Genomic DNA, 17682 nt, shown 5'->3' with positions numbered 1-17682 from the left:
TAGAATAAATGTGAGACCGGTTTAGGGAAGGGGGGAGGGGAAACCTAGACAAGCCTTCATCTCTTTCTCCCCCCCCCATCCCTCCAGGCTGTCCTCCCCCAGGCAAGGAGATTGGCTAAGATAGTTTGTCAATCGCAGCTCTTTCCCCTCCCTCCCCCCCCCTTTCCATGCCATCCCACTCATCTCTGGCTTTTTAGGAGAGAGAGAAAAAGAGAGAGAGAGAGAGGAGTTTGAATCAGTCAGCAGCCAAGCTGTGAGCGCCTTTCCCCGGCATTGATTCCCACCCACCCCTAAATCTAATTTAATTGCATTTTTAAAGGGGGCGAGGAATTGGGGGTGGAGTGGGGGCGCCTGTGCGTGGAAAATGGGAGAGGCATGGAGGAGCCAGCCGACCAGTTGCATCGGGGAAAGTCCCCGCGAGGCAGCCGGCGCCGAGCTGCGCTAAAGACCCGGCGCGCCTGGCAATCCGGATCGCCGCCGCCGCCGCCGCTGCAGCCAAGAAGGAGCTGCTCCGGAGTCGGAAGGAGAAGCTCTGCCCGGGTGGTGGTGTGTTTATTTTGGGGGGTGGCGAGGGCGGAGGAAGAGGAGGAGGAGGCGGCGGCGGCGGCAGAAGAAACCCCAAATGTTTGGAGGCGATCTGGAGGGGGCACAGCTTGAATTTTAGGGGTGCAAGCGGAGGAGCGCACCTGACCGGGACCCCGATTCTTCGAGGCAAAAGATCGAAGTCTATTTTTATCTCTCTCTTTTTGCTGCTGCTGCTGCTTTCACGGTTTTATTTATTTCTTTAAAGGGAAAGCTTCATTTGGGATTTAATTTCACCTTCCACGTCTCCTCCCCCGCCCCCCCCCCCACTTTTCTTCTTCTAGCGAGGAGTGAAGGGGGGAAAGCGCTCTCTCGAATCGCTTTCTTGGGTTCGATTCGGAGCTGCTGAGCAAATCCCTCATTTTCCCCCCTTTTTAAAAAAAGCACAGGTAGTTTTTTGGATTATATGGACTGCAAGCAGGTTGGAAGGCGGACTCCAGAAATGCCTGCCGGTTGAAAAAGAGCCCAAATCTGAAATACGGTTGAAATAAAATAAAAAATTTATTGGTCCCCACCCCGCCCCGCAACCAGGAAGACCTGCCGGTGTGGCGGTGGGTTGGGTTTTTTTTTTGGAGGAGTTTTGCCGTCGTGCATCTTTTTCTCGCAACTGCTTGCCTGCCTTTTCGAAGCCCTCACCATGACTTCTCCTGGGCATGGAGCGACGCTTTCCAAAGGCCTTTTTCTGCTGTTGGCGCTCGGGGCCCTTCTCGGCGCAGGTAAGGCGCAAAAAGTTTGACTCTGAACCTGAAAGTTCTTTTTAAAAAATTTTCCCCCAGAAGTTTTTTTTTTCATTTGCAGGCAAAGCTGAACGCAAGAGAAAGGGGTGTGTTGGTGGGCGTGTGTGTGCGCGCCTGTGTGCCTGTCTGCCTTTTGGAGTCATTAGTCATCTTTTCCCCACCTGCAAAATGCACTTTGCAAATATGGAGTGTATTTTTTTTGCCTTCCAGAGTCATTGTGTGTGGCTTTCAAAGTTTTATTTTAGGATGCCTTGGAGTGAACTGGACGATGTGTATGTGTTTTTCTTTTTAAAGGTGAGAAAACTCCCCACAAACCAGCAAACTAAGTCCTTGGGTATATAATAGGCTGCCTTTGGTGAGAGGAGGGCATGCACTCTGCACATGCTAAAGATGCTCTTTTTCTCTCATGTAGGTCTGAAAGTTGCGTCTAGGTCAGAGCCTTGTGATACAGAAATAGACAGTGGGGCCCCAGCCAATTCAGTTCTGCTCAAAGTAGACCCAGTGAAATGAATGGACCCAAGTTAGTCATGTCCATTAATTTCTATGATTTAGTATGTGTAGCCTTGAATACATCCCGCTCTCTGCAGAAAGTGAAGCCACGATGCAACTATATTATAATGCTAGGATTGTTGGGTTGGAAGGAATCCTGGGGGGCATCTAGTCCAACCCCCAGCAATGCAGGAATCTCAGCTAGGTCCCAAGAGCCTTAGTTGTTGATGCTCATCTTGCTTACAACCCCTGTAAGTTGGGTCAGTTTTATTATTCCCCTATCACACATGGTGGACTGAGGCCATGAGAAGCTCTCTTGCCTAAGGGCAGAGCGGAAAGGTGAATGCAGAACCTCCATCGCTTCCATGCTCAGCTGGCTCCCCATTTGTCATGTCTGTCTGTCTTTTCCTTCCCACCCACACGTGTGAAAATTGCTGCCTTAGCGTCATCTCATATCTCCGGCAATTAAGGGTGCCACTCCCACCTCCCCCATACATGGCGAAGCCGAAATTCAACAGGTGAAGCTCTCCCCATCTCTGGCTACTGTTCTTGGAAATAAAGCTAGCCTAGGTGCACTGATTTCTGCTTCAGACTAGAGTTTTGTCCTCCCTGACAGGCTGTTTTTAAAAGTGCAGGGGATAAGGTGTCATCTGCCAAAATAGCTCAGCTGGGGGAGGGTTAGACTGAAGATCTAAAGGTCCCTGGTTCGAGCCTGGGTTTCGAGAAATGCTCCAGTGGCTTTGCGTGATGGAAGGTCCCAGGTCCAGTCAATGGAATCTCCAGACAGGGCTGTGAGAGACCCTGTCCAAAACCTGGGGAGAGCTGCTGCCAGCCAGTGTAGACGAGGCTAAACTAGATGGACCTGGATTCTAACTTGGCATTAGGTGACTTCCTGTGTAAGGTGGCAACCTTGTTATAAATTTCCCCCTTGAAATCACACTGATTTGATTAAAGAAGAAGAAGAAGAAGAAACCACACCGAGACTTGAGCGAGGGCAAGGAAGGAATAGTCAGACTCTTTTGATGCTCACCATCTTTTCCAGTGACATTTTTTTATAAGGCGCTTGGTAACCCTGTTTGCTCAGAAGCAAACCTCTCCTGGTTTCAGTGGAGTAACCCTTGCAAGTCTTGATCTGCAATGCCTGTTCCCATTTTGCAGCTGGGGACAGCTGACCCTGGGAGACAATATCCTGAACTATGCAAGCTGACTCTGGCCTTAAGGGTCTCCATGCCTGATTGACAGCCTTATCCCAAACATGTTTACTCAGAAGTAAACTCTGTTGAGTTCAGCAGGACTTGTTTCCTAGTCAGGAGTGCAGTCTTATTGGCAGGTCTTGGAGACGTGTTACCTTTTCTTACCCATGAAGAATGTCTGCAGAGGCACACGTCCACCCATCTTTATTTGTGCATGTGTGCATGTAGATATACCCAACTCTCCAATTCTGTGATTCTCTGATATTATGAACATGAATGTTCACAAAGTAACAGCAGCAACAATTTTATTATTTGTACCCCAACCATCTGGCTGGATTGCCCCAGCCACTCGGGGTGACATAACCAAAGGCCGATGGCAGTCTCTTGGCTTTGCAACCCAAATTTAAAGGAAGGAAGTGAGAAGCAACCAGAGGTGAATATGAAATAATCATAGAATTGTAGGGTCCTCTAGTCCAACCCCTTGCTATGCAGGAATCTCAACTGAAGCATCTATGAGAGATCCATCCAACCTCTGCTTAAAAACCTCCAATGAAGGTCCACCACCTTCCAAGGTTGAACAGTTCTTACTGCCAAAAAGTTTTTTTCCTGATGAGAGGAAGTTACCTTATATGGAGTCAGACCATTGGTCACCCAGTCCAGTCTTGTCCTGGACAATACTCTGGGGTTTCAGGCAGGGGACATTCCCACCCCTATGTGGGACCTAGATGCTGTACCACTGAGCCGCAGCCCACAAGCGCAGCTGCAGGTTTATTCTTTCAATGTTTCTGTTCCGTTACAGCGGAAATCCTGTGCCCATTTCCTTGGCTGCGTGTCCTGTGGATCAGAGCAGAGATGGCTTCTTAGTAAATGCACATCCAAGCTGCAAATGGACTCGGATGTCTGCTTGGTGTGGGGATGGGTTAAGCCAAAGGCTCAGATTAGTAACCCACAACCCTAAGTGTAAGGTCTCTGAACTGTGCTGCAGAATGGCTAGAATGCGCTGCTGCCTGGGAACTTCTCTGGGGTGGGGGTAAAGAAATATGAAGACTTCCCAGCAAGGAAAATATACCATCTCCTTTCTCTTTACCCCAAGGCTGCATGACGGACCACCTCTGCTGCTGCCTTCTCTGAACAGGGGCCTCTCTAGGCTTGCAAATTTCCAACAGGAATGGCAGGGCACGAGGTCAGAAGTGTGCATTCCCTGTTCACGACCCTTTCTCTGCAAACCCCTCCATCCACAAAGTGATTGTTCAGGTTTGCTTGTGTATACGCGTCTCCAAGTCCCTCAGTTGTAATGCACAGCTTCACCACTGTGTTCGGTAGGTTGTGGGTGATGATTCTCAGAGGACTGGAGTTTACAATGATATCTTTCAATGCAATGACTGTTATTTGAGTTTGGCATCTGAGAGTTTATGTGTTTTGCTGAGTTTCTTTGCAGAGCAGGGAGGCTATTTTTGGGTTTTGTTTTGGTCTTTTCAAACAAGAATGGAGGAGAAATCTGATTTAGTTTGTGTCTAGAAGAAGAAAAATTTAATTTGCACTTTCTGAAACAATAAAAACTCACCCTTCTCCTACTTTTTCAGCACACTTCTCCAGCTAAGTAACGTGTACAAAATCCATAAAAGTGTGCCTATAAATGTGTAAATTAATGAAAATAATGGAAATGTGCATTTATTAGGGGTAATTTCTTTGCAAAAATGTGTATACAAATCTGCATACAAAAATGCATATATTAAGATGAATTTGCACTAATCAATCAAGTTTTTAATGAGGACTTGAAAGACAAAGATTGCAAACTGACATAGAAAATGTGAAGAACTGAACTGAAGATTAGAAAATAAAGAAATTCAGGGAATCTGATATTGACATATTCAATCATCGCTGCTTAAAAAAAATCATTATTACTTTTCCTTTACTTTGTATAGTCAAACAGATACCAACAGTTTTTACACCCTGATATTTCTAAAAAAAGAGAATTGGAGCTGCATGGATTTTGATATAGAAATTGCGCTGGCTTTGTCTACGCAAGGGGCACTTGAAGACTATAGCTATTTTCTGGTGGGATTCAGCCACAGTGTGGCAAAATCAGGCTTCAGAATCATAGTTGGTTTGAAACCTGCTCCCCAACAGCTTTTTTTTTTGCAATAAATGAAGTGGTGAAGGAACAGTGTGGGATAACTTTAGCTTGATGCAACATCAAGCTAACCTCCCTGCTAACAAATCAAAATGAATGTTCAATAAATAGGCGACATTGCCTAACCTCCCTGCAAACGTGCAAACAAATGCTCAATAGGCTGGTTGTCTGCAAGGGATCTGGGATTATTGGTTTGATTTAATTGGGGATTAGTGTGTCCTTGTCTCCCTGCTTTGCCACAACATTACATGATGCAGCAGGCAGATAGCTCAACGGCTGAGCATGTGCTTTGCATGCAGAAGGTCACAGGTTCAATCCCTGACATGTAATAATATTTTTTTGTTTTTGTTTTTAAATAAAGGCTTGAATATCGGGTGATGGGGAAGGCCATCTGCATGGCACCCTGGAGAGCTTCTGCCAGTCAGAGTAGTTAGTATAAGGCACTTTGATCTTCCGGAGAAGTGTTCTTACAACAGAAGCACACCTTTTTCATTAACAAAAAATAGGGCAATGGGCACCTCTGAGAGCAATGACTTATTGCCTCTTACAGCCAAATTCTGAGAGAGTGTAAAAGCATTGCACATCCCTCTTTTTTTTTTTAGAATTTAGGAAACCCCCAGCCCACACTGAGCCACTATCAGAAGCCTGGAAAACTCTCAGCTTGATAGACCATTGATCTTACCCACCGGGGAGGTGAAACCTTGTTTTGCTCTTCTGTAGCTTCAGGGCTGCACCTGTTTGTATCTTTTCATCCTGGGGTCCAAGAGAGATGAATGGCTTTTAGTGTTGCTTGTGTGCAGGTTTTGATCATTGTGGTTTTGGTCCTTGGGAGGGTGTGTGTGTGTGTGCATGCCTGTGACTTTGATGCCGTGTGAGTATTTTGTGTGTGTATGCATTGAGGGCAAAGATGATATCGAGCCTGTGGCAAGGGAAGAAGGACTTCCATTGCATTTATTGTAAAGGTTCACAAAATCTGGGGGAACCACAAGGCGCTCTGTGTCTGAAACATCTTCCAGGTAAGTTCATCTCCCTTCTCTCCCCCCCCCCCTCTGCATAATCTACTCTTTACTGAAAGGTTCCTGGATGTAAAGCAAACTACCCAAAAACACTCATCAAAGTATCTCCCTTACTTGGTCTCTAAGGTGCTACTGGACATTTTATTATTATTATTTATTTCGATCAAAATATCCGTGCTTTTTTCTGGGGGGACGCAGGGGCACGCATACCCCTAAACATTTTGTGATTCTAAGTTTCATTGAGGGGCAGTACAGTGGTACCTCTGGATGCAAACGGGATCCGTTCCAGAGCCCCTGAAGCGAACGCAACCTGCATCTGCGTGGGTCGCGATTTGCCATTTCCGTGCATTCGCGTGACGTCATTTTGACCAACTGCGCATGCGCAAGTGCTGAAACCCGGAAGTAACGCGTTCCGTTACTTCTGGGTCGCAGCGGAGCACAACCCGAAAATGCTTAACCTGAAGCTTCTTCAACCCAAGGTATGACTGTATTTCAATATGAGTAGGAAAATGAGAGTAACAGTGGAACCTCGGGATACGAACAGGACCTGTTCCAGAGCCCCGTCCGCATCCAGAAGCAAATGTGACTAGTGATGACACGTCTGTGCACGCGTCGCTTTTCGCCGTTTCTGCGCATGTGCGCGACATCGTTTTGAGCGCCTGCGCATGCGCGAGCGGCAAAACCCGGAAGCAACACGCTCTGTTACTTCCGGGTTGCCGTGGAGCTCAACTCGAATGCGCTCAACATGAAGCATATTCAACCCGAGGTATGACTGTACTCCTAAACGTTCTTTTTTAAAAGAAAAAAAGCACTGCACAGAATTGTAAACCACCTTGAGGTGCCCCATAGCAGTTGTGGGGAACCTTGGGCCTCCAGATGTTGCTGCGTGATCTCGGGGTTGTGGGTTCAAACCCCACATTGGGCAAAAGATTCCTGCATTGCAGGAGTTTGGACTAGATGACCCTCGGAGTGAAACAACAAATTCCACAACTATGTTAGAAATCAATGGAACCCCTGCTGGAAAAAGCAAAGGAAAGCAATTTCTATCCGGTGTCTGTGTCAGTTCACCATAAAATCCTGGACAAAGAGGCCCATCTCCACCTGTTGCTGGAAGAAAAGCAATGTTGTGGTGAGGCACACCTCAGAGGGGAGGTCATTCTGTTGGCGAGAAGCTACCACAGAGAAACCCTGCTCTATAGGAACATTGGACTCTGCCTTCTTTTGAGTTAGGCCATTTGATTCATCTAGCTCAGTACTGCCCACACGGACTGGCAGCAGCTCTGCAGTGTTTCAGACACGATTCCTTCCTAACTTGGAGATTGCCTAGCATGCAGAAAGTCCCTGCAGCTGAGCTGTGGCCCTTTCCTCCCTCAAAAAAAGGAGTGATGCTTTGCACATCTTTGTGTAAATCAGCACCTGGGCAGAGAACATAGGAAGCTGCCTTAGAGTGAGTCAGACCAATCAAGCATATATAGATTTTGTTGAATAAACAAACATAAGGAAGCTGGTCTTCAAAGGAGGCTCCTGTAGGTGTGTTGCTTCCAGGTGTGCTTCTGACTTGGGGTAGCGGTTAAGAGTGTGGGAGGGAGAGCCAGGCTCCCACCTGGAAACAGGTGTGAAGCTCATTGCCTGGCACTGGGCCTGTTTCTCTTCGAAGCTCACCTTGCAGGGCCAATGTGCGTAAGTGTGGGAGAACCGTGGATGTCGTCCTGAGCTTTTGGGCAGAAGATGGTTGAGAGGCCTTTGCCCTGTGAGCATGGCTCTAAGGCAGTGGTTCTCAAAGGGTGCGGTGCGCCACACTGGCGTGGCAGGAGGGCAGGGCAAGCGTGGCAGGAAGATTCAAGGACAACCAAGGAAACATGTAAACATTTCAGGGTAGTGTAGTATAGGATCAAAACAATTTATTTTGGGTATACAGGCAGAACCAGAATCCATGCTTTTCTTCAAGAACATTGCCTAGTCTTCTACAGAACAGGGATTTTAAACTCTGACAAATACAAAAGGTCAGAAAAGGGAAAGTATTCTTTGTGTTGATGAGGAGATGAGAGTTTGTTTGTCTCAAATCAGACCTAAAATAAAGGAGATTACCTGGCAGAAGCAAGCTCACGCCTCTCATTGAGTTTGTATACAGACTTAAGGTACATAGGTAGGGGCTCATTCATGATTATATTTTGGGAATGATTCTTGGTCTTATGTAGCTGCATATAATTATTTTTTTACTTTCTGGATGTCCCATGATCATATTACAAAGTAGTTGTGTTCTATGTAATAAATTAAGCACTCCTAGGAGTTGCTTCTTTTTGTGTCCCAATGTATTTCTTATCAATAAAATATTCAGTGTGGCACGAGCAAATATTTATTCTGAAAGTGTGGCCCAAGGAAAAAAGTTTGAGAACCACTGCTCCAAGGTTTTTCTTTCCCAGTGTTTCCATCTGTGTTTGAAAATAAAATGTGTACAGTGGTACCTCAGGTTAAGTACTTAATTCGTTCCAGAGGTCCGTTCTTAACCTGAAACTGTTCTTAACCTGAAGCACCACTTTAGCTAATGGGGCCTCCTGCTGCTGCTGCGCCGCTGGTGCACAATTTCTGTTCTCATCCTGAAGCAAAGTTCTTAACTGGAGGTACTATTTCTGGGTTAACGGAGTCTGTAACCTGAAGCGTACGTAACCTGAAGCGTATGTAACCCGAGGTACCCCTGTACTTCAATGGTTTGTAAGTCACTTTGAGATGCATGTGAATTCTTTTAATTACAATAAATAAAATATACGTGTGATCAAGGAAAAGAAAACAGAGCTGGCAACTCAATCAGAGATGCAGTGGGAAACCACCTCAGACTGGAAACCCCCTTTATTAAATTAAGGTATTTAGGGGTTATTATAGTATTGCACCCCCCTTTCCTGTTACTTCAGTTTTGTACTCTCTCTCTCCAGTGCAGTAACTCTGGATCGAAGCATTTGTAAAAAAAAGTTAATGAATGCTGCTTCCCCTCTTCTCTCTCCTTCTTCTGTGGCAAAGGACAAAGTTGTTCAAGAGGCTGTGTTTTGTGCTTGATACTGGGTATATCTTCCCCCACCCAATTTCCTTGCCTTTTCAGCCTGCTTTCCTGATATCTCTGTGGAATTGCGTCGCCTTCCTGAGCAGAGTGCGCTGGCCGGGAGGTGGTTGTTGCTGCTTTTTTTCCTGTAAAGAATTACTGAGGCGAAACGTTTGCTGATCTATGTTGACAGTCTCCCCCCCGCCCCATCTCTTTAACGTGAGGAAAATCTCGCAAGCCAAGTTGGGTGGCGAGAGAGCCATCCTTCTGCCTTACTTGAACACAATCAAGTTGTTTGAGGCCTAATGGGCTTCTCGGCTTCCTAAAAAAACACACAGCGACACTAAAGAAAAGATGGGAGAGCCGAACTTAGCTGGCAGCCTTTTGAGGAGACTGAGTCTTGCCTCCTCTTTTTCCTCCCCTTCGGATCTCGGTGCAACTGTGATTTATTTCTGTGTTGCTTCACACTGAGCTTGGGACTCTCTGCCCCTCTTTTTAAAGAAACCTGCGGGCTTTCTATTAGCAAGCTGCATGCCTCCCGTCAGACTCCTCAGTAAAGGCACAGATCCGTGCTTGCTTGTTCTGAAAGTGTTGCACCAGTTTTTATGCACATGCCTCCTAGACAAACCTAAGTAATCTCTCCCCGCATTCAGTGGTTTCCTTCTGTTTTAGAATGGATCAAACATTGTTGAATTGAAGGAAGCATCTAGCCATTGTGGTCACTGAAGATTTTTCTTTAAGAAGCAAGTGGTACCTGTTTGCGGTTCCAGAAGCTATGTATTGATAAAGTAGAGCAGCTGAGAGCACAATCCAGCCCACATGAGTCACAGCAATGATTGGTTTACATATGTACACAGGATGTACGTGCAGAGTACTCACACATGTACACACATTGCTTACTGCACACTTTCTGACTGACATCTAAATAGGTGAGCTAAACCTCTTCTCACGTAAATACTAAGTTCAGCTTAGTTAGGCTGCAGTGGAACCAACAGGAAACGTTAATCATGGCTTCCCCCAAAGAATGCTGAGATCTGTGGTTTGTTAAGGGTTTGGAGTGTAGTTAGGAGGCCCTTGTTGCCTTCAAAGAGCTACAGTGCTCAGTGATCAATCCCTCTTCCCAAGGACTGTTGCTGGATTTAGGGCAGTGCAGGTGGTTCCTCAGCACAGGGCACCGAGTTGAGGGGGCACAAAATTGAGAATATCCATAATTGAGAAGATCCATTTTTGGGGTGCCAAATTTTGTCTTTGCTCAGGGCACCATATTACCGAAGATTGCCAAAGTCTGCCACTGTCAATGACTGGGAATTGCAACTCTGTGAGGTGAATAGGGGTCTCCTAACTACTGCCAGAGGACATGGGTGGCGCTGTGGGTTAAATCACAGAGCCTAGGACTTGCTGATCAGAAGGATGGTGGTTCGAATCCCCACGACGGGGTGAGCTCCCGTTGCTCAGTCCCTGCCCCTTCCAACCTAGCAGTTTGAAAGCACACCAGTGCAAGTAGATAAATAGGTACTGCTCCAATGGGAACGTAAACGGCGTTTCCGTGTGCTGCTCTGGTTCGCCAGAAGCAGCTTAGTCATGTTGGCCACATGACCCGGAAGCTGTACGCAGGCTCCCTCGGCCAATAAAGCGAGATGAGCGCTGCAACCCCAGAGTCGGTCACGACTGGACCTAATGGTCAGAGGTCCCTTTACCTTATTTAACTACTGTTAGGACCCTTGACGAGTTTCAGTTCACAGGATTCTTCCCCATTACTGTTTAAAGCAGTACATTGCTGCTTTAATGTGTATAGTGCAGATGGGGCCTGACTTAACTTGGATCCAACGCAATGTGTCGGTGAACATGCTAACTGTGACCATTCCTTCACAAATGCAGGTCATCAGAAGAATCACGGGTGAACTAACATTTGAAATCAATGGGACTTGAGTGCAGCTAACTTTTGGAGATATGAAGCCTCTTGTTGACAAGTGCTTGTTGGTATTGTAGAAGAAAGCTATGATGATATTGCATGACGTTAAAGAAATCTGCAAATGGTGACCAGGAAAATCTCTGTATCCTGTCAGGCTTGCCAGATCTGTACAAAGGCAATAAAGTCTAGCGCTTTCAACAGCCTTGTCAGTTGCACTCTCTTTGTGGGCAGATGGGGATATAGATTTGCTGGTAATCCATTTTTTCCCCATGACTGATATGTGCTTGAAACTAGTTCAGCATGTTCCTCCCCTCTGCCAACAATTTTAGAGAACTTACCTAGCAAAATTTACTGGGTTAACCATAATTGTGTGATAAGACAGTGACCCAGTTTAGATCCACAAGGAAATAGTAACTGGCTCTTCAGGAATTCAGCCAGTGAGTCTTTCCCAGCCCCACCTGGGATTGAACCTGGAACCTTTTGCATGCAGGACAGAAGCTCTTACCCCTGAGCTACGGCCCTTCCTCAAAGGAAGAGGTCAGATTTCCTACTTCTGGGAAAAGGAACATTCTGCAATTTCTTCCCATTTTCATCCCCCAGCTTATAAAAAATATCAATTTCTGCTTATCTGACAAAACCAACCATGTATCTCCCTGTGTGTGAAAAGAGTGAATGAGTGAGAATGAGAGCGTCACATGGGGAAACTTTTTCTAATCACAAATCCTCCTGGCAAATTCACAGGTCCCGAGTCGCAAATTACATTTTTCTTCCTCCCAGTGGAGTGCTTGGGCTGGTGTTTTATCAGCTCTTGCTGGGAAACGTAGTGAAACAAAACCCGTAGTAGCCTGGTCCTTGTTGAGACACAGGCCAACCAAATAGATGTGACTGGGGGTGATGGGAGAAGGGAGGGGATTGTAAGAAGACTGAAGCAGGGAAGCACACAAAAGGACTCAGTTTCCCCACAAAGTCTTAGGGGGCATCAAACTATTTTGTCCCAAGAGTTGAAAGGAAAATGAGGCAAATGTATGAAGTGGAGGTCAGCATCTGGGTTGGGGAAGCCTTCCAGATTTCAGAGATGAAGGGAGCTGGTCTGGAGGTCCCTAGGTCCCCATTGTTGGTCTTTACTGATGCTGTGAGCAAATGGCAAAGGTATTCTTCCCAGGAGGCATCTAGCTGGTTCAGGCCAGGAGTTGGCATGTTGCCAAAGTTCAGTGCCCTGGCATCATCTACTGTAAATGGGTGACCCTTCTGAGTCTGCCCCTTCCCCCATGAACACTGGATGTCTTCGTCTGTGAGCTAGTACAATTTTAATCCCCCACAGTTTCTCTAAAATAGCATTGCTCTAGACCAGCCTTTCTCAACCTTGGGTCCCCAGATGTTCTTGAACTACAGCTCCCATAATCCCTGACCACTGGCTGTGGTGGCTAGGAATGATGGGAGTTGTAGTCCAACAGCATCTAGGAAACCCAAGTTTGAGAGGCTGTTCTAGGGTCCTGACCCATCAGGGATCTTGCTGTCCTAGGTAGTTGGCTGCTCAGCTGAGAGGACACCAAGTAAGGCAGTTAGGAGGTTCTGATTTGGAGGAGTGCTGGTTCAGGACCCTGAAGGTTTTGGTTCAGAGGTGTGAGTTTTGGACCATGGCTAGTGATCATGAGACTTAAGGGCAGCTGCCTGTCCCTGAATTTTAGTACATGATCTGAGGTGGGTTGCCCTACTTGGGAGTGGGCAGACTCCTCCTCTGAGGTGCTGCTTCTAGAGAACAATGACTCTGAAAGTTCTCAGTTTGTGGCCATGATACGCGCCGACCAATGCATGGTGACTGCTTGTTGCTACTAGGGGGTCTCAGAGAGGAGACTGCCAAGGATAGCCTCAAGCGGGCTTTGATTTGGCTGCTGTGAAAAGCAGGATACCGGGCCAGAAGGAGCTTTGGGTCTGAGCTAGCAGACCTCACAAGGTGGTTGTGAGGATGGAGAGGGGCAGCCCCTGGGTGTATCTCTGTTCTCCTTGAAGAAAGGGACTCTGTGTTCTCCCTCTAACAGTGTGGTGTGGTGGTCACAGTAGGATCTGGGACACCAGGGTTCAAATCCCCACTCTGCCATGAAGCTCACTGGGTGACCTTAGGCCAGTGACTCACCTTCAGCCTGACCTACCTCACAGGGTGGTTGTGAGGATAAAGTGTGTGTGTGTGTGTGTGAGAGAGAGAGAGAGAGAGAGAATAACTATTATGACACCTTGGAGGAAAGGTGAGATAGAAATGTAATAAACAAATAAAATAAAACAGTATCTGAGACCTTTTTCCAAGGAGAACAGAGCTACAAACAAGAACCATATCTCTTTGTCCTCACAACCACCCTGTGAGGTAGGCTAAGCTGTCAATGAATGAACAAACACAGTTCACTTCCATACCTTTGCTGAGTTCCCTAGTTTGAAAGCAAACAGATCCACTTTATTTCAAGCTATACTACACACACACACACACACACACACACACACACACACCACCTGCCAGCTCATTATAGCAATCTTTTCTCTGACATCCCCATCTTCTCTGGTGTGGGTAGCTACCATGGTGAAGATAGCTTGTGGGTGTACATCTCCGAGCAGTTATGCTTATGGAAATGTACTTTCAAAATGGTTTTGTGCTGCAGATTTAGCTCAACAAAAAGGACATTTTCCTGCTGCTTTTCGGTTTGGCTATTCCCTTGGGGCTCTGGAGAACCAGCACTCTGGTTGCCATGCCAGGTGGTGGTGATGTTTTAATGGAATCTGTTTGCTCACTCGCTTTCCAACTGGTTTTGGAAGAGGCTTGTTGCAGCAGTGGGGCAGACCTGGTGGGAGATTCCAGAGCCTGCAGAGGGGCAAAACCATTTGTAGGAGTGCCCCATGGATGAGCATATATGGACCAGGAATTCTGCTCTAGTGGAAACAGTTGCCAGGGAGTGCCAGAAAAATGGAGTGTGTGTTGCACATTGACAATGAGGTTTGTTTGTTTGTTTATTTTATTTATAAATTTACTTACTGCCCTTCATCCGAAGATCACAGGGCAGTTTGCAACATAAAAATGCAAAATGAAAACACAAAATACACAACGTAATAACAAAACAAAAAAAATCCCAATAAACCCTCTCCCACAAATACATTTAAATAGTCATAGATTGTTTTATCAGCCAAAGGCCTGGTTGAAGAGAATTTTTTTTTGCCTAAAGGTGTATAATGAAGGCACCAGGTGAACCTCACTGGGGAGTGCATTCCACAAATAGAGAGCCACTGCAGAAAAGTCCCATTCTCATGTTGCCACCCTCCAGACCTCTTGTGGAGAAAGTGCTTGAAGATGGCCCCTCAGTTGATGATCACAGGGTCTGGGCAGGTTCAAATGAGGAGAGGCAGTCCTTGAAGTATTGAGATCCTGTGCCGTTTAAGGCATTGCTGGTTAATCTCACAGAACATTTACACACAGGCACATGCCCGTTCTATCAGACTTTACAGGACTATTCCCCTAAAGCTAAGCTGGATGGGTTGTGTGACTGTTCTTTTACCGACACCAGGGGTGGGGACTGCTTTTCAGCCAGAGGGCTGCATTTCCTTCTGGGAACCTTGAGTCATATGGAGATGCCTTGGAGAAGTTGGCTGGATTTGGAAGGGGGCTGGGAGGTGATCAGAGAGTTGGAGGTGGATGACCCTGGGTCAGGTCCTGGCATGCTGTTGGAGGGCAGACCCTGAGGCTCGGGGTGGAGGTTCAGATCCCGGGAAGGGGCCGAGCAGGCTGCAGAAGGGCATCCCATCCTTGGGTGTCCCAAGCCTATAACCACATGCAGTGAAGCTGACTCCTGCCCCGCCTCCTACCAGGGAGTAATCCCTCCCTCCTAGGGAGGTGACTTGAATAAGTCTAATCCTGATCTGAGGACACATGCCATCGGTGGCAGTGTGAACAAACCTTTCAAAGACAGGTGATTCAAAGGAGAGGCCACTGGCTTGTGAAAAGAGCTGCCTGCCCCTTTGTGATGGCCTGGGAATCCGATTCAGAGGCTGAAGCGGAGGAATCCCAGCCTGCACAGGAGTCCCCACCTCCAGGGCCGGCTGAACTGGGGCAGGGCCTTGATTCTGAAGCGCCTGCACCTGTGCCGGATCCTCAGGAGCAGGCACCAGGTGAATCCACTCTAGCTCCAGAGATGGTTGAGGACTCAGTGCCTACAGGTGAGTCTCCCCCTGGGCCCAGTAACCCTTCAGCCTCTCCTGAACTGCAGAGGCTCAGGGCAGAGAGGCGAAGGGAACTGGTTTCTCCCAGGAGGAGTGCTTGCCTTAAGGCCAGGAGAGGCGGGTCTCCTGGGGGCCGGGACCGCCCCTGGCCTCAGAGAAGGTAAAGGCCAGTCAGCCCGGTCCCGGGTTGCGGGAGCAACATCGTTGTTGAGTACCTGTTCTTGCCCGGACCCAGACCTGACCCTCCAGTGTTCCTGTCCCCATCCGGCTTCCTGCTTTGGACCTCGCCCCGCTCCCTGTGAACTGTTTCCAGGCTAGTGACCCAGGACCGGACTTTGACTACGCCAACGGTAACCTGCCCCCCGGGACCAGCACACCCTTGCACTTCAAGATGAATATTCGGGATGTGTGTTGCTTGTTGGATCAACATCTTCGCTTACACAGACAGAGGAGCTTCTTGGTAGTTGCTGTGAGGGCCATGTAGAGAAGCCTGCAGGGCTTTTGCCCCTTATACCTGTAGTCTAAGTTATGCTTAGCCAGAGGGAAATTGGGTGAAGCACTGAATGCTAATTTCCGTCAGTGATATTTTAGCACACAAAATTCGGAGGGTTCTAAGGGGACGGGCTGTAGCTCAGTGGTGGAGCATCTACCTTGCATGCGGAAGGTCCCAGGTTCTCCCCTTGCTGCCCACTTCTAGGACTGGGCGAGAACCTGTCTGAAATCCTGGAGAGCCAATGCCAGTCAAACGATACTGAGCTCGATGGACCAATGCTCTGACTTGGTATAAATCGGCTTCCTGTGTTCCTTTATATTTGTATATGCACACACACTGTGCTCCATCCAGGAGGCAGGCCCAGATCGCTGCAGCACAAATTGGGTCCACGCAGGGTGATCCAGGCAGCAAGGAGAGGTAAGGGCGAGAAGGTAATACTTGCAGGTAGCCTCTGCGCATCTCGCCCCTCTCCTTCTGATTTCATGTTTATTGCACAGTTAAATACTGGGCAAGGCATCTCCTTTGGTTCAGAACCTGGACCCGGGTTGGTAGGCACTGGAGAGTCCTGGGTTGGATCGGGCCCCAAACTGGATATGGGGTTGGGGGATGCATAGCCCTAGCCATTCAGCCCCCAGGCCTGCATTCCTTTAACCCCACTTTGGAGATTGCAACCCAGGGGGACAGAGAGCCAGGAGAGGTGGTGGAGCTGGGGGAGACTTTTGCCTACATTTTTTTTTTTAAAGCTGAGCCAATAGGTCTTTGGCTGAAGGTCTCTAGAAATAGTAGAAAAAGTCCACATTGCCATGGTGTTTCAATTTTTAATTATCATCTTCAATTTGTCAAGCTTGGTCTTGGAGTGCTGTTTGCCAAGATCTGACTCTTTAGCTGATCAATATTCCCTTCTCCAGGTCTTGGGGCTCTGAAATAGTTACATAAAAAAATCGATGGTGTCCAAATTGGATTTGGTGCATTTTATGATTGGGGATGATACGGCTTTGAAGAGACTTTTCTCTCGTTCTCTCTGAGACTCTTGCTGCCTATGCAATGAGGGTGGTGCCTTTGTGGACTGGATACTTACCCCGGCAACACCTCTCCCTGCTCTCCATCAAAGCACCCTGGTCCCCTTCTGATTTGGCCCTAATTTGCAACATCTGGACATGACGTCACTCCAAGGTGCAGCCCAGGGATAGTCAAGAACATGTAAGCATGTGGCCTTTACTGCATCTTCTGCTGGGGACTTTGCAGAGTTAATGATGGGATAATAATAGATGAAAGGGCTAATTGCCTGTGTTTCATATCTCTAGCTCTGCTATTTAGCATGTTTTTTTTTAAAAAAAGATGACGTATTATTGTATTGACAGGCATGCAAATCTGCCCCATTCTTGTAAAGTGATGGAACCAGCTTGGAGAGAGGTAGGTCAGGAAGGAGATACCGTATTTTTTGCTCTATAAGACTCACTTTTTTCCCTCCTAAAAAGTAGGGGGAAATGTGTGAGCGTCTTATGGAGCGAATGCAGGCTGCACAGCTATCCCAGAAGCCAGAACAGCAAGAGGGATTGGTGCTTTCACTGCGCAGAGATCCCTCTTGCTGTTCTGGCTTCTGAGATTCAGAATATTTTTCTTCTTCTTTTCCTCCTCCAAAAACTAGGTGCGTCTTGTGGTCTGGTGCGTCTTATAGAGCGTAAAATACGGTATATTTTTGTCCTTGCTGGTGCTTTCTGGCCTCTTCCAGTCCACACTCCCACATTTCTTCCAGAGCTTGGGACTCTGGGGCTCAAGCCAAGTTGAAACGATACACTCCCAACTTCATAGCCCTTGTTTAATGAGTGGCTGTAATCTGAGACCATGGGAAGGGCATGCCTGTAATTGGGGACCATGGGAAGTGCAATTGGGGA

At 47.3% G+C, this 17682-nt stretch overlaps 1 protein-coding gene across 2 annotated transcripts in view; it reads left to right on the top strand.

Moving 5' to 3' along the window:
- The first annotated feature begins 201 nt into the window (after positions 1–201).
- The window catches only part of TMEM132B (transmembrane protein 132B), a 385081-nt gene continuing 367600 nt past the window's right edge, over positions 202–17682 (top strand). The window contains exon 1 of one of the 2 annotated variants that reach the window (XM_081893267.1): positions 202–1298. In XM_081893267.1, coding sequence (XP_081749393.1) covers positions 1220–1298 — 79 coding nt within the window. In that variant the 5' untranslated portion in view covers positions 202–1219. The remainder of the gene's footprint in view (positions 1299–17682) is intronic. The other variant, XM_081893269.1, reaches the window with a different exon arrangement.

The sequence above is a fragment of the Podarcis melisellensis genome (genome assembly GCF_964234715.1).
Source record: "Podarcis melisellensis genome assembly, chromosome: 16".
Taxonomy (NCBI): domain Eukaryota; kingdom Metazoa; phylum Chordata; class Lepidosauria; order Squamata; family Lacertidae; genus Podarcis; species Podarcis melisellensis.
This window is presented reverse-complemented; position numbering and strand designations above follow the sequence as displayed.